Source organism: Bombus terrestris, chromosome 2, assembly GCF_910591885.1.
Source record: "Bombus terrestris chromosome 2, iyBomTerr1.2, whole genome shotgun sequence".
NCBI lineage: Eukaryota > Metazoa > Arthropoda > Insecta > Hymenoptera > Apidae > Bombus > Bombus terrestris.
In genome coordinates, this window is record NC_063270.1 from 14,816,930 (window position 1) to 14,831,189 (window position 14,260).

The 14,260-nt window shown below is 36.3% G+C and overlaps 3 protein-coding genes across 14 annotated transcripts in view; all 3 read right to left on the reverse strand.

The window, feature by feature from the left end:
* Window positions 1-874: 874 nt before the first annotated feature.
* Window positions 875-7,479, reverse strand: LOC100645071 (RNA polymerase-associated protein CTR9 homolog). The gene is made up of 14 exons (XM_012320189.3): window positions 7,349-7,479; window positions 6,796-6,894; window positions 6,484-6,723; window positions 5,832-6,404; window positions 5,640-5,759; window positions 5,027-5,337; window positions 4,429-4,954; window positions 4,168-4,362; window positions 3,976-4,092; window positions 3,578-3,888; window positions 3,168-3,505; window positions 2,907-3,081; window positions 1,701-2,435; window positions 875-1,607 (listed from the first exon to the last, which is right to left on the reverse strand). The coding sequence occupies exons 1-14, from the start codon at window positions 7,388-7,390 to the stop codon at window positions 1,511-1,513; spliced, it is 3,879 nt and encodes a 1,292-aa protein (XP_012175579.1). The 5' UTR covers window positions 7,391-7,479; the 3' UTR covers window positions 875-1,510.
* Window positions 7,480-7,949: 470 nt separating this feature from the next.
* Window positions 7,950-11,671, reverse strand: LOC100642951 (solute carrier family 35 member F2). Of its 2 annotated transcripts, none has more exons than XM_020868340.2 (8): window positions 11,508-11,671; window positions 10,930-11,039; window positions 10,604-10,797; window positions 9,710-9,872; window positions 9,423-9,579; window positions 9,131-9,341; window positions 8,805-8,932; window positions 7,950-8,362 (listed from the first exon to the last, which is right to left on the reverse strand). In XM_020868340.2, exons 1-8 carry the CDS (start codon window positions 11,633-11,635, stop codon window positions 8,170-8,172), a joined length of 1,284 nt encoding a protein of 427 aa, XP_020723999.2. In that variant the 5' UTR covers window positions 11,636-11,671; the 3' UTR covers window positions 7,950-8,169. The 2 variants fall into 2 exon arrangements, with proteins under 2 accessions (XP_020723999.2, XP_012175692.1); XM_012320302.3 differs by having other exon boundaries at window positions 7,950-8,377.
* Window positions 11,672-12,714: 1,043 nt separating this feature from the next.
* The window catches only part of LOC100643070 (ryanodine receptor), a 41,977-nt gene continuing 40,431 nt past the window's right edge, over window positions 12,715-14,260 (reverse strand). For all 11 annotated transcript variants that reach the window (XM_012320196.3, XM_048414172.1, XM_048414168.1 and 8 more), the window contains 3 exons: window positions 14,040-14,196; window positions 13,790-13,955; window positions 12,715-13,708 (listed from right to left, as the gene is read on the reverse strand). In XM_012320196.3, coding sequence (XP_012175586.1) covers window positions 13,546-13,708; window positions 13,790-13,955; window positions 14,040-14,196 — 486 coding nt within the window. In that variant the 3' untranslated portion in view covers window positions 12,715-13,545. The remainder of the gene's footprint in view (window positions 13,709-13,789; window positions 13,956-14,039; window positions 14,197-14,260) is intronic.

Consider the following 14,260-nt stretch of genomic DNA (forward strand, 5'->3'; position numbering starts at 1 on the left):
CGGAACGTTTCTTGCACGGCAGTGTTTGAAGAATTAAACGGTAATACAGCGATTCAATGGTACTTCATCATTAAAGTGATACGAATCGATCGATGACTAATCGTACGGATATTCGCATCAAACCTGCAATGATTGATTCGGTCGGTGTTTGTTTATTTCTTGATCTCACTGTTGAATGCGAATGGTATTAATCCTAAACAATTTTAAACCACTGCGGTAATATCTATAGTTGAACGTTATTCTTATCCTCTCACCCAAAGGTTTACTTATACCTTGTAATTTTTTGCTTGTTCCGTAGCTATAGATTACAAATCGATAACGCTCGTGTGGGAGTGATAAACATTTGTGTGCATCCTCATGTAATGACATACTCTTAATATAGTTTGAAAAAAAAACAATAACGTTGCAATATACATACTTGATGAAAATAGTTGAAAAGAATCGATGGAAAAATTGTATTACAGTGGAAAAAAATTGACCTTCGCGAAAAGGGCGCCAAGAGTGTAAAAGAGTAAAAAAAGTGCGACTTCATAGACAAAGAAAATTCTTTTCTAAAACATTTAAGAATAAAAAATATTACATATAATGCTCTATCAGACGATCTAGATGAACGTCTAGTAGAAAAAATTGAATTAAAAAGCATTATAAATACGTTGTTAAGTTGATTAACTGTTGAACATTATTGACATAACATTATGTAATGACAACGTAATAACATATGAAATGGCACCAATGTCTTTAACCTCTACAAAACTTTAATCATTTGTTTCATGTAACTGTTTTTATTGATACATGAAAAAACTTTAATCGTTCATATATAAAATATTTTAATTGTGTAATACATTTCAGGGAGACATAATGAAAACGTCAGTTATAATCTTTTTTTTGTAATTTTTAATATAAAACAATACATTGGTTATTAATACAATCTTAACATATCTTCTTGTATGTTAAACAATGTGTGTACAATAACAATTAAATCTAATTGTTTATCATAAAAAGTATCGACAGATAACTAATCAGAAAGCAAAACGGTTTATACATTGAACTAGATGAAATACGAAATCGTAATAATTTTACATAAAATTACCTTGCATCGTAAAGTAATACTTCGTTTTAAATACAATGTGAAGAACATAAATACACGGTTTCGATTCAAACTATGGGCTGTTTTAATAACCCGCAAACATAAAACAAATATTCAATTGTCCGAAGTATTACGTCCGAAACACTGAAGTCGCTCCATCTAGAGATCGTTTAGTTATCTTCAAACTGCTTCGATAAACGATAAATCGAAGTTACTCGTAAGCTCGAACGATTGCCAGTTGCCGCGCTCCATCTTAGCGTAACAATGCTGTTTCGATTCGAACGGTTCTTTCAAACGTGTGTTAAGAAATATATCGCGAAAGTAATATATATTTCATTTATATAAATTTGGCTCTTAGAAAAAGTATACAATCCAAGATTGGATTTTCTGCGCGCTAGTGATGTTATTATATGCGTATCGAGTTTATTCGCTTTCGCTGCCACCTCCTCGATCTGTACTCGAATGGCGGGAACCAACATCACTGCCCGAAACTGATTTTCTCGACTCTGGAGTAGCAGATCTGGAATAAAATAATCGCATTATGTGATCATCGCGGTATCCCTGGAGCTGTATTTCGTTTCGGTGAGTGCATTGTAATATTCTTTTTATTTACCTTGCCGATCCACTAGGGCTGCGACTTCGAGAGCCACTCTTTGACCGTGAGCCGGAACGTGATCTAGATCTTGACACAGATTTAGATTTTGATCGGCTTCTGCTTCTTGATATACGTCCCTCCGACTGTGATCCACTCCTTGATCCTGATCTTGACCTTGATCGCGAAGCTGCTTTTCTGGAACCACTAGGAGACCTTGATCTCGATCGTGCACTAGCTGCAGATCCCGATCTCGAACGTGCAGAGCCTGATCTCGATCGTGCGCTAGCTGCAGAACCCGATCTTGATCGTGCACTAACTGCAGAACCCGACCTTGATCTTGGCTGCGATCCACTTTTCCTCGAACCACTACGCGATCTTGATCGCGACTGACTCTTCCGCGACCCTGATCTTGATCTCGAGCGTGAACCACTTTTCGCTGAAACGGATCTTGATCTCGACGGACTTTTCGACCGCGATTGACTTCTCGACTTAGAACCTGAACGAGATCTAGACCGTGAACGAGATACGGATCGAGATTGAAATCTTGATCGTGATCGTGATCGCAATTGTGATCGTGATCGTGATCGCAATCGCAATCGTGATCGCGATCGTGATCGCGATCGTGAACTACTTCTAGAACGGCTTCTAAGTTTCGATCTGGAACGAGACCTAGATCTCGATGCACGGGATCCTTCTGAGTCAGACATAATTCGTCTATTTCCGCGTCCGCGACCTTCATTACCGCTTTCACCTCTGAAAAACAAATTAATGACGCCATTAATTAATTTATTACACACCTCAGTATATTATATTCTTGTAGCGGCACATGAGATAGATTCATAGCTAGATTCAAAGGTAAACGAACTCCGGACAAAATATTATCGCCGTTATTTGTAATAGTCAACCGAAGTTACAATTAAACTTTTTATAATTATTACCGGTCGATACAAATAGACGAACATGCTCTCTAGGACGATTAGTATAACGAACCAGTATAGCAAATCAGTATGACGAATCATTATAGCGAGTTATGCAGTCGAATAACGAGCGTAGAGTTGAACAGTAGCATTGAGCGAGCGACGATAACGACCGGCATGCACTATCTCTGTATTTAAGGTGATTTTAATATACACTAACTATTACAATTTTATCACTCGTCTCTTTAACAAACTAACCAACACGTATAATAAACCACCTCATTCTCATAAAATGAATGATGCTTACCCGCTGGCGATTTTAAGACCTCCTGAATCGCTATCAGATTCGCTAGTCGATATAGTTTCTTTCGATAAAGGCATCTTTCCTTTTGCAGTCTCAGCTGTACTTTTCCGAAATGCTCTGTCTTTCTTAATAATCCCTTTTCTTCCACGTTTCGGCTTGAGTCGATCACTTTCTGAACCTGAATATTGCGAAATAAAATATATATTTTTTGAAAAACGCAGATTAATAACGTGTATAATCGAAGATCATGAAATACTATCTTACCACTTTCTCCACTTCCCATTTCTTTCTTGCGCTTTGCTCTACCCTTAGCCCTTTTTTCTTTACGTTCACCACTTGCTTTTCTTTTGCGTTTCCTTTCTCTAGGAGCTTCCTCCCGACCTTCCTCTCTCCCAGAACCACCGCTGTCACTAACGTATTGATCAGTGCGTGCTTTTCTTCCTTTCCTTCCAGGTTTTTCTGAAGGCATTTCGCCGAATACTAAAGCGTTCTTTGTCTTTTCAACGTACTCTTGACGTTTCTGTAACATTTCTTCTTCTTTTTGTCGTCGCATCTCTTCAAGTTTCCGTTGTTCTTCTGTTTGTCGCATTTTAAATGCTTGTCTATACATTAATACAAGATCATTATTATGGTGTTTGATGTATTCCATATGCTAATTATGTTCATATAATTACCTTTCTTCTTCTTGTTTTCTCCTAAGCATTTTTTCTTCCTCGTCCAATCGTCTAGCTCTGGCAACATGATATTGGGCTTGCGATAAAAGATCTTGACACCTTCTTGTTTCTGCCTCTGCAAGTTGCCCCATTTTATCTCCATGCGTTGATAGATATTGGAAATATTTATGTGAGAGTCCCAATTCATGAACTGCCTGGAGTACTGTTGTTAAGGTGGATTTCTCATCCTTCAAAATTTGTGTCGCTAGACGTTGAAGCACAAGTGCAATATTGTATAACAAAACGGTGTCCTGTGGAGCTACTCTTCTTGCCTAAATTGATATAATGAAATTGATTAGTTATTCTTCTTTAATCAATTGTTAACGATATCAGAGCATGACACAATGTTTCTACCTCACCTTTAATAATGTCAATTTTGCTTCTTTCAATTTACCAGCTTTAAAGTAAGCTCTTCCAAGATATTGCAAAACTTCGACATGATGATATTTATAGAACTTCCGAAGGCAGTTTTCATACTGTAAAAAGATATATTTTATAAAATAGTTGCCGAAACATTATCATATCGTATTACATACAAAACGGAAAGTTACCATTTGAATAGCGCTAACGAATTGTTTTTGCTCTACATAAATGTGCGCAATATTTAACCATACATCGCAAAATTCTGCTGTTGCTTCTCGAACTTGAGCAAAAATATCTCTAGCTTCATTTACACAACCTTTATGCGCTAGTACAGCTCCTATTCCATTTGCAGCCCAAATATTTTTAGGATCGTTTCGCAAAACCTATGAATTTCAATATTTATATATGTATATACGAATAAGAAGATTTATTATTTTTTAGTATCATACCTGTTTGTACATAGCCAATGCTCTGTCTTGATGTCGCTTCTCTCGATCTTTATCTTTTCCACTTTGATGCAATGTTTGCAACCAAATGTTACCCAAAGCAATCAAAGAATAGGCATCGGTACTTGTTGCTGGATTTTTTAAAATTCTTTCGAATTTCTTCTGGCCAGGACCCCATTGCATTTTAACCAAATGTAAGTTACCCAAAAGAGACCATGCATCTGGGTGCTCGTTATTTATGCTTAAAGCATCCTTAAACCAATCAGACGCTTCATAAATTTGTCCTTTATCTCGAGCCATACAGCCAAGTCGTAAATAACAATCTACATAGTTTGGATGTTTCTTTAAAATGGCTTTGTATAATTTTTCTGCTTTATCAAATATACATAAAGCTTCGTTCAAACGAGCTAAATTATATGTTGTTGTAACTGCAATTGAGTTATAGTATACAGAATCGTGTAAGGCATCAGCTTTAGAACGCGCTAAAGATTCCTCCAAATTTTTCCTAGCTTCTTCTAAGTTTCCAAGTCTACGATAAAGTAATAAGTTTTAGCCTTAATAGCAGATAAAATAAATTAAAATAAGGAAATATGAAACATACCTATAATGTAGAGCACCAACATTATTTAGAATTTCTGGTGGTATATCTGCCTGGACTTTTTCTTTTAAAATTCTAGTTGCTGTACCATATGCATTTAAGGCTGCATTAAGGTCACTTTGCTCCAATATTTGAGCCAATTCAATCCATGCTTCAACATCATCCGGAAATTGTTCAGTTACTTTACGAAGATGGTTTTTTGCAATATCGCGTTTCGATTGAGAACTTGAATTTGCGTACAGAGATCCAAGAATTTTCATTGTTTCATAATTACCTGGCTGAGCTTTCAACACTTTTTCAAAACATTGTGCTGCCTGTGATTTAAAAACAGTGTATGTAAAAATTTATTAATTTTACCCTATCATATATAGTATATAATATTAGGTCATCCCATAAGTTCATGCCAACTTTTGTGTATACATTTCATTTGTCGATTTATAAACATACGGCGATAAGGGACTAATGCACTTGAAAAATGGGAAGAAGTTGTACAACAAGGGGGATTACATTTTTTCATGAAACTGAAAGGTATGTAAACAATCTTAACATATATAACCGCTCGAAAAACGGAACGAACTTATGGGATAACCTAATATATATAACACGTTATGCTTACATTTTCTGCATCACCACGATAAACATACATTTGACCTAAGCCAAAGTGTGGTAATACAAAAACTGGAGGTGCAAATTGTGTTGCCTGATAGTAATATTGAAACGCTTGGTCATAGTCACCCTAAAATAGTTAAATTATTTTTCAAGATTTTGAGTATGTATATACGTAAACTTACTTATGTTGTACACTTACCTGAACATGAAATGCTCTGGCTAATTGATAGCAACTCTCTGCACGCATAGCCTCGTTCTCTGTATTATGAAATGCATGGAGGGCTAAGTGCTGTACTTTGTTATAATCCTTTTTAAAGAAAAAATGATTTGCCAAATGATTCAACACCATGGGATTAGTCGAATCAATGGTATAAGCTTTAGATAACATTTGAACACCAGTTCTAATACTATCAGGCTGTTGTTGATTTAATTTCAGTACTGAAAGTCCAACTAATGCTCCAACACATTGGCCATCTAACTGTAAAGCTCTTTCAAACGCTAAACGTGCTTTTTCCTGGTTATTTAATTTCATAAAACAATGCCCCATTCCCAACCTTACAGCAGCTGGACAATTTGGATTTGTTCTCAATGCCTTCTTATAAAAGGCAAGTGCACCTCTATAATCTTTTTTGTTAAACGCTATGCATGCTTTTCCCAGTAGGGAAGGAATATTATTTGGAGATTGATTTAGTACAAAATTAAATTGGGCATCAGCCTGATCCATTTTATCTCCCTCCAGGAGGCAGAAATAAGCTCTGCCAAGTAAATGATTCTGTAGGACAAAGAAGTATTATATAAATAATACATAAATATTTCCAAGCACCAAATGAAATACTAGAAACGATATATACCTGGTCATACATAATAATCTTATCTGCAGTTGTATATAATAGGGTAGCTTTTGTAAATAGATCTCTCTTCTTGTCCTTATTTTTTTCTCTATTGGCTTCTTGCACATAATATGCAGCCAACATATCCAACCCACGCATTTGATCTTTTTCATAGTCACGGTAATCAATATTAGCATCAGTCCGAGAAGACTCAAGTATTTTAATGAAATCTTCGATTTTATGTTGTTTGTAATATTCAAGCTACAACAAAATACAATATGTTTAATGTCTTGTAGCTTTTCTATTATATCTATTATAATTCAAGGTACTTACAGCCAAATTGACCCAAATATTAAGTTGTGCATGTTCTTGACGTAAAATACCAAGAACCTCATCTCCTTCTGGTAATTGATCCAAGTATAGCTCAATTACCTAATGGAATGTAATTTAATATATTAAAAAAATTAACCAGCGAGATATGGTGAGAGATTTAAGTAGACAAAAAGTGGATAAAAGATTCAATTTCAATTAACAAATGTCTAATGTTTAATATTTTACTGTACATGATATAAATGGGAAACATATTGGAAACAATATGAACAAAATAAGATCAAAAAATAGGTCTAAAATTATGCGATCAAAACAAATATGAAACAATAGTAATTTATATTTCATATCGAGGACAAATTTCAAGATATTTAAAAGCCATTGTTTGTACGATGTATATATTCCGCAAACAACGCTTGCAGGGATTAACTACACAAACGTGTCTTCGTATCACGAGTCTTTAAAGAATTTTAAATTACATGTTAATGATTGAATGGTTTAGCTTACTTTTAATACTTCGCAAATGATAAAATTCAATGTTAAAAACAAAAATACTCACTTCATCCGTATCACGAAGTGGAATCTCTATGGAACCTGCCATTACGTTCGATGTCTAGCCACTAACTGCAATGGAGTATAGTCGACAGATGTCGTGCCGAACCGGATTCGTCGCCATTTTGAAATAGAACATTAATATTAGACAATAAGTATGAATAATCTAGAGGGGGGGGGGGAAAGAGAAAAAAAGAATTTTTTAATTTGAATTTTTTGTTTATTTATTATTTATTAATTTATTGTTTAATTTATTTATTAATTTATTTCAAAAAAATATACATAACACGCGAAATAACGTTCTAACACATGGATGGACTATAGAATATATAAATACATTTAGTGCATTTACGAACAAAGATTGTAATAAGAATCGTTAAAAATAATTCTCATTAATTTTCACTTATTATTGTACAACAGGAAATTAGTTAACGTCGTTCGGTATTTAGACCTAGTAACAATTATCATTTACAAAGTATGTTGAGCAACAGTAATGTACTTTTATTCTTACATTTCGATAAACAGTCAAATCAACAATGAAGATCGTCTTTATACGCGGCTAATCGATATTTATGTTGGTTAAGTTCTTTAAAAAATCACGACGTTAATTAGAACACTGTGTAACGCGTATATTTAACTTATTTAACTTATTTATCGAGATCTATTTACTCTTATATTGTATAACGTCATAGGAAACGAAAGAATGTACTTCCGTGATCATCAATTTCGAACTTGGTGTAAAACTTTAACAAGAGCGCACACACGGCGAATCTACGCATGTTCTTCGGTTTGTCTCTACGTTTTCTGTGCGTCTTCTTGCACATTCCCTTAATCGTAATAACTTCCGTAAAAGGAGGTGAAGGCTGTATCAGAACTAACGCTTGGCGGTATACTTGTCGCGTCCATAGTTTCTTTTTCGCTGCCGAGGGTCGACGTTCTAACGTCGAGGGTACCACTCACGCCGGACATCCCTGAACTTGTTGCCATTTCCACTTCTCCGACGTCAGGATGAGACATATGTCTTAAAATGACGTCTCTTTAATCCACAGTCAATCGTTTATTAATTTCTTGTCAGGGCCGATGATGAAAATAAAAAAATATAACGGGAATGGAGGAGTTGTTCTTATTGTAAGAGAGAATCGTAACTGAGTTTCTCGCGGAAATCATTTTTTGAAAAGAAAAATAAAAAAGGAAGACATATTCAATGAAAGGGTGAATGAATAGAACATTAATGAAATTGAGCATTTAAGAAAAAAGCTCGAATCGATTGGCACTTGAAATCTTTAAGACTTTCCAGTGTCGTTTATATTTCGTTTCTTTTAAGAAATCACGAGTAACGTTTCCTTGGCATCTTGCTTGACGTTTTTCTTAATATACAAGTTTTTCGATCGTACGTACCTTCCAAGGCAGAACTGCTCGCTAATTAAAAAGGGTTACTTTTTAAAACGTTTTGTTAACATTACCTGTAATCTGGAGCAGTGGGTTCAGTGTGTTGTCTTCGCGAGTTCGACGACATTGGCGTTCTCTTTATCGCATAGATATATATGCCCATCATTGTGAGCATGTACGAGACGAAGTACAATGCGTGAAACTGGAACAGGTGGAACGAGCCTTATTAGCATATGTAGCCATGTATTGTTTGTTATATAGGTTGTCGCAATAGATGATTCTATTCGCGTAACACATAGCTTGGAACACATAGCTTCGAACACATACGACAAACCAGAACAATGACGTTATATTCCGATTACATCCTAATCTGAAAGGATCGTATCGGACGAAGATATACCTTGTATTGATGAACCAGCATGCCAGATAAAACGTTGAAAGAATCTGCGGTCAGTAATGCCAGTTGCAACGCAGTTGCACCGGACTCGAACAATATAACAGGTACCAACGAGAAAAACACGAATTGCGTGATGCAGTAAACTATCAAGAACGTTATTACTGGTACATTGTTCCACTGAAATGATTCTAACTTCATGCCCTCTAGTATGGCCCTGGAATAATAACGATATAAATCATGATAATCAATTATATTGGATCGAAAATAATCTTTTCTTCTGGTGAACAGTACTTACGTTTGCATACAGCATAATATAGTACCGAAGAAACCGATCATGCCGAGATATTCGATAATATCGACTGTCTTAACCGTTAATTCTTGCAGTATGGTTGTTATAGAAAACAATACCGCGCCTCCAAGGCACAGCATATCACCAACAAGGTGATTCTTTCCTTTGCGGAAGAAAATTTAAATTGAAAAATTCAATGAGAAACTTTAATGGTTCTTTTCTCTAATTTGAAATTTATAATATTCGGCCGTGGACGAATGTTATGGATATAGATGAATTTGTAGAACAATCACCTGTAGTCGCAGGATCTTTATTGTCGTCAATCCCTGCCCAAACCAAGCACCCTACACCCATCAAAGAAACAGAAACGCCGACTATGTGTACCATTCGATATCTCACTCCTAGAACTAAACACGATAGCGCCAATGCAACTGGTATGGCCACACAATCGAGCAGCTGAAACAAAATTATTTCATGATTAAATTAAACATTGTCGATTCTTTAAGTCGTTCAAATTTTAATCCGGAATGGGTGACGATAACGAAGTTCGTGATATTCGCGTGACGTTCGATTCGTTCGTAAGCATGCCGGGTCGAAGACCTGATATCCTCCCTCCGTTGGTGGTAGTATATATCCGATACAATAGTTGAGTTCCATGCCATTCATCTCAGCCACAAATACTACGTACGCCGTTTAATTGATGGCTAAGTGACGAAAGTTGCATTCTCAACCGCATATAAATTGTGCGATGCAGCGTTTACATCTTATTTTATCGAAAGGGAGCTCTATACCAACGATGAAGAATAAGTCATTTTTACATTCAATGATGTCGTTCCGCCTTTTCTAAGTTCTGGATAAATACGAGCTTCGTAGAATTTATATTTAAAAAGGGAGAAATATCGAATAAAAGGAGCAAGTTACAAAAGAAATATTTCACATTCGTTCAAAAGAACGAAGAAATTTGAACAAAAGGTTTTCATCGTATAAATGAATTTCCACGTCTGTATAGCAAACTCTTTTGCTTTTAATGACATTTTTTATGAATTGTCTTTTTATCTCGAGTACGCAAGAAGGAAAATACGATAATTAATGTATCGTGTAATCTCTGACGTACGAAAGCTAAACTTCGTCATTGTTGTTTGGCAAAGTACAACGTTGAAATCCCACGTGACATCATTAGCACGTACCTGTATTCCGACTAAGCTAGTGAATTGATGCGAGGATGTTACAAGTGTGCACGCTTCGACGTCAATGAGAGCCAGTAACAAGTACCTCCATCCACGGGCTTGTATGACAGAAATTAGGCCGTTCCCTACACCTCTGCAGGACATCCAGGTTGTGTACACAAGGCACATCATAACGTAATGAGGGAGGTTTTGTCCTGTTCCGCGGAGAATATTTGCTGGCTCGTTATATCAAATATATATACATCTACGTACGATTTTAAATGTAATTCTATCGCAATTTTCATACACCGATTATTTATGCATGCGATTAATCATTAATGATATACCGGTCGGAAGCGCGAGTTGATACGCAGTGTTGATGTGATGATTTGCCAATGTCATGAAGCATAACACGAGAGATAGAAATTGTCCCAGTATTATCGCTCTCCACACTGACCTGTTAACAATGAAAAACGCAATTAAAGGCATCAAGCATTTCATACATGATAAGCCTGAAATGATGTAGCCGTAAAATTGCAAAAAATTAGCGGCAAGGAAATTTCTAAAATAAACGCAAGGTTAATTAAATGATAAATCATCGATTGAGATTTGAACGGTATCTTTTTAACGATAAAAAGATCATATCAAAAACTATCTGTGATTGAAGTAAATATGAAAATTATATTCCATGAAAGTAACAGGTCCTCGACGCGAGACAACACGAGATCAATGAACTGAGAACGTTGTTTTTCCGCCCACGAATCGTACGCAAGAAAATTGCTCCTAAACACCCGCCACTTTTATTTCTGGTGTTCCCCTTTCTCTCTCCGGTTTAAAGGAGGCGAGAAGCCGGTTCAAGGGTGGTTCGACGTTCGACTTCCAATCGGAGGTTCCCTTGCCGACTAATCAGCTTTTGCTTACGTACCATTGTCCCAGGTCCGATATGTAATTTTCGATCTTGTCGCAGACCCCGTTCCTGGACTGCATCACCGTATTTTCGCCGTAGCGACGATCACCCGCCGACACTCCCATGCCAGGGATATTCGCATGCATATTCGCCCCGAGGCTTTTAGCCACAGGCGCTAGAAGAGAGGCGCTTGCGCGACCTCTTTCCCTCCATCGGCTCTGCACAAGCAGGGACCGGTATTTTTCGTTTTGCGAGTGCGATGAGGAACAGTGTGCAAAACCGAGAAACACGCTGTTCCATGGATGTCCTTCCCGTTAGTTATCCTACTACGCTGCATCGATCGATGAGAGTACAGTCCAGTTTGCGTTCTATCGGGAAACGAGATTTACCTGGATCCGTCGATCATTTTTATTAAAAATAGCTTCCCTCTTTTTTTTTTTTAAATCAGATAGCGTTAGAAAGTTATGGTTCGAAATTTCTTGGATTGTGAGTTTTTAAGAAGAAGTTTTAAAAGATCGATCACTAAGGCTGAATAGCTCCTTGAAACTTTTTTATTAAATAGCGTTAGAAAGTAATGATGAATAGCTCCTTGGGACTTCTTTATCAGATAATGTTAGAAAGTCACGGTCGGAAATTCTTTGGTTTGAGAATTTCGATGAGAAGGTTTGAAAGATCGATCGTTAAAAATAAATAGCTTCGTTGAATTTTCTCATCAGGTAACGTTAGAAAGTTCCGATTTTAAGCTCCGATGTTTGTAAGTTTTTGATGAGGTTTAATAAATCGATCGTTAAGGATGAATAGCTTCGGTAAATTTTTAAACTAAATAGTATTAAGAAGTTAGTATCTAAAGTTTTTTGAGTTGTGACGTATTTCTGACGAGAAATTTTGAAAGATCGACCGATCGATAAAGATGAATAGTTGTTTGATACTTCTTTATCATGCGTTGTTAGAAAGTTATGGTTTGAAGTTCCGAGTGTTGCCAGCTTCCGATGAAAAGTTTTGAAAAGTAGGATTGGAAGGCCAATCATACGATCTATTTCAAGTGTATTTTATTGTACTTAAAAAGTAATTGATGAAGTTTTCCTGGGAAACTCATATGATACCATTGAATGATAACGATAAACTTGTAAAATATTAATCGACGGTTACTTATGGCAGTATACTATTCAGAAAATCATGGAATATTAGTTGCGAGGGATTGGGAAAGGAGCAAAGAACATCGAAATAAAGAAGTATGTCTTTCTTTATTCTCAGGTAATCTTGTCGTAGATCGTTATTTACAACATATTGACATGTTTGATTATATCGCGATTTCAGTCGTCAATAATCTTTAAAGAGCTACCACGTGGTCGTAGAAACCTTTATAATTTGATATAAACTTTGAAACATCTTCAACTTACGTAATATTCTTGTAATATCTCAAACATTACGGTAATGAATTAAATCATCATGCACAAGATGTGGTCACTCGACGTATGAAAAGAAGGCAATCTTAACGTTTATGATAATGTAGATTTGTGCAGTCGGTTCTTTTGTCGATGATCAACAACTTTGTAAATTATCTATCTAAGGAGAGGAAACTGTTGATTATACGGTGTGTCCAGCCATCCTTACAAAGTTGGAAAAATAAGTTGGAAAAATATTTCACCAGTCTCCCAGCTTGTTTCGCTCGCTTGCACGCGCTACTGGAAATGCGAATTTTTCGATCTCGTACGCGTGCAACTCGCGCAATTCTTAATTAATGTGCTCTAATCCGCGCGTCGAAGAATTCGCTTAAAACTTGGAATAACGATAGATGTCGAATGTAGAAGATACACACGCGTTCAATGTAGTTTATCTATCGACAAACTAGCGAGAGTATAGTGTTTGAAGAATTGAAATCGTACGTTATCGAATGTTGTTTGCGATATCTTAACGCGACATCTTTTCTTTGCGTGTAGAAATTACAGACTAAGATTATCGAAGACGTTTCAGGAAGGGAGATCTTCCTTGGTAAATCGATCGATCGATTGGTCATTCAGCTATATGTAAAACGACATAAATTTGAAAAATTTGTTTATTTCTTCTTTGCCTCTTCTTCCACTGCCTCGTTCTGTTTGCGGAAGCAATCACCGACCGGGAAAAAGTCCCAACACCTTTGCTGATACATGTTCCACACGTACGTTTCTTGACCGGTGTATTCCGTGTCTGGTTTGTTGATTAAGTGCATAAGGAAGAACCTAGAAAATTTTAAACCACGATGGTTAATTGCTTGATAATTGATTGCTTAAAACATACGAACGTATGTCAACGTGACGTACATATAATTAGCAAGATTATGCTCCTGTTGAACATGTGTATCGAAACCATGCGGTACTGTATCGAAATATTCTTTCCCTAAGCCACAAATGAAACAGTTGCTCTCCATGTTCGTTTTTACGTTTTCGAGCTGGTCTCGAAGCTCACCGAATGCATCGATGATCAAACCTATCGTGCCAAAAAACAGCAGTTAACGTCCTAGTGCCAAGAAGGAGCATACTATTAAAGACATTAAAATTTTCTTCGATTTACCTTGAATAATAGCCAATAGAATGACAATGACGAAGAAGAAGAAAGTGATATCAAACATGATACGGTAGACTTCATAGTCATCGCCATCAGGTTCGCCAATTTCATCACCGATACCACCACCAGCCCTGACACCTTTGTACAGATGAAATACGAAGCACTGAAACGTAAATATAAATATAGATGGTTGAACAATTTGTTCCAACAAGTTGCATAAGCAGCGA

Coding starts and splice junctions, on each gene's coding strand:
- LOC100642951 (XM_012320302.3), bottom strand. CDS start 11,635: ATGCATGCGAATATCCCTGGCATGGGAGTGTCGGCGGGTGATCGTCGC. Junction 11,040..11,507: donor ATATCGGACCTGGGACAATG/GTACGTAAGCAA, acceptor CATTGTTAACAG/GTCAGTGTGGAGAGCGATAA. Junction 9,873..10,603: donor CTAGCTTAGTCGGAATACAG/GTACGTGCTAAT, acceptor ATTTTGTTTCAG/CTGCTCGATTGTGTGGCCAT.
- LOC100645071 (XM_012320189.3), bottom strand. CDS start 7,390: ATGGCAGGTTCCATAGAGATTCCACTTCGTGATACGGATGAA. Junction 5,338..5,639: donor ATCGTGGTGATGCAGAAAAT/GTAAGCATAACG, acceptor TTTAAATCACAG/GCAGCACAATGTTTTGAAAA. Junction 2,436..2,906: donor GGTCTTAAAATCGCCAGCGG/GTAAGCATCATT, acceptor TTTGTTTTTCAG/AGGTGAAAGCGGTAATGAAG.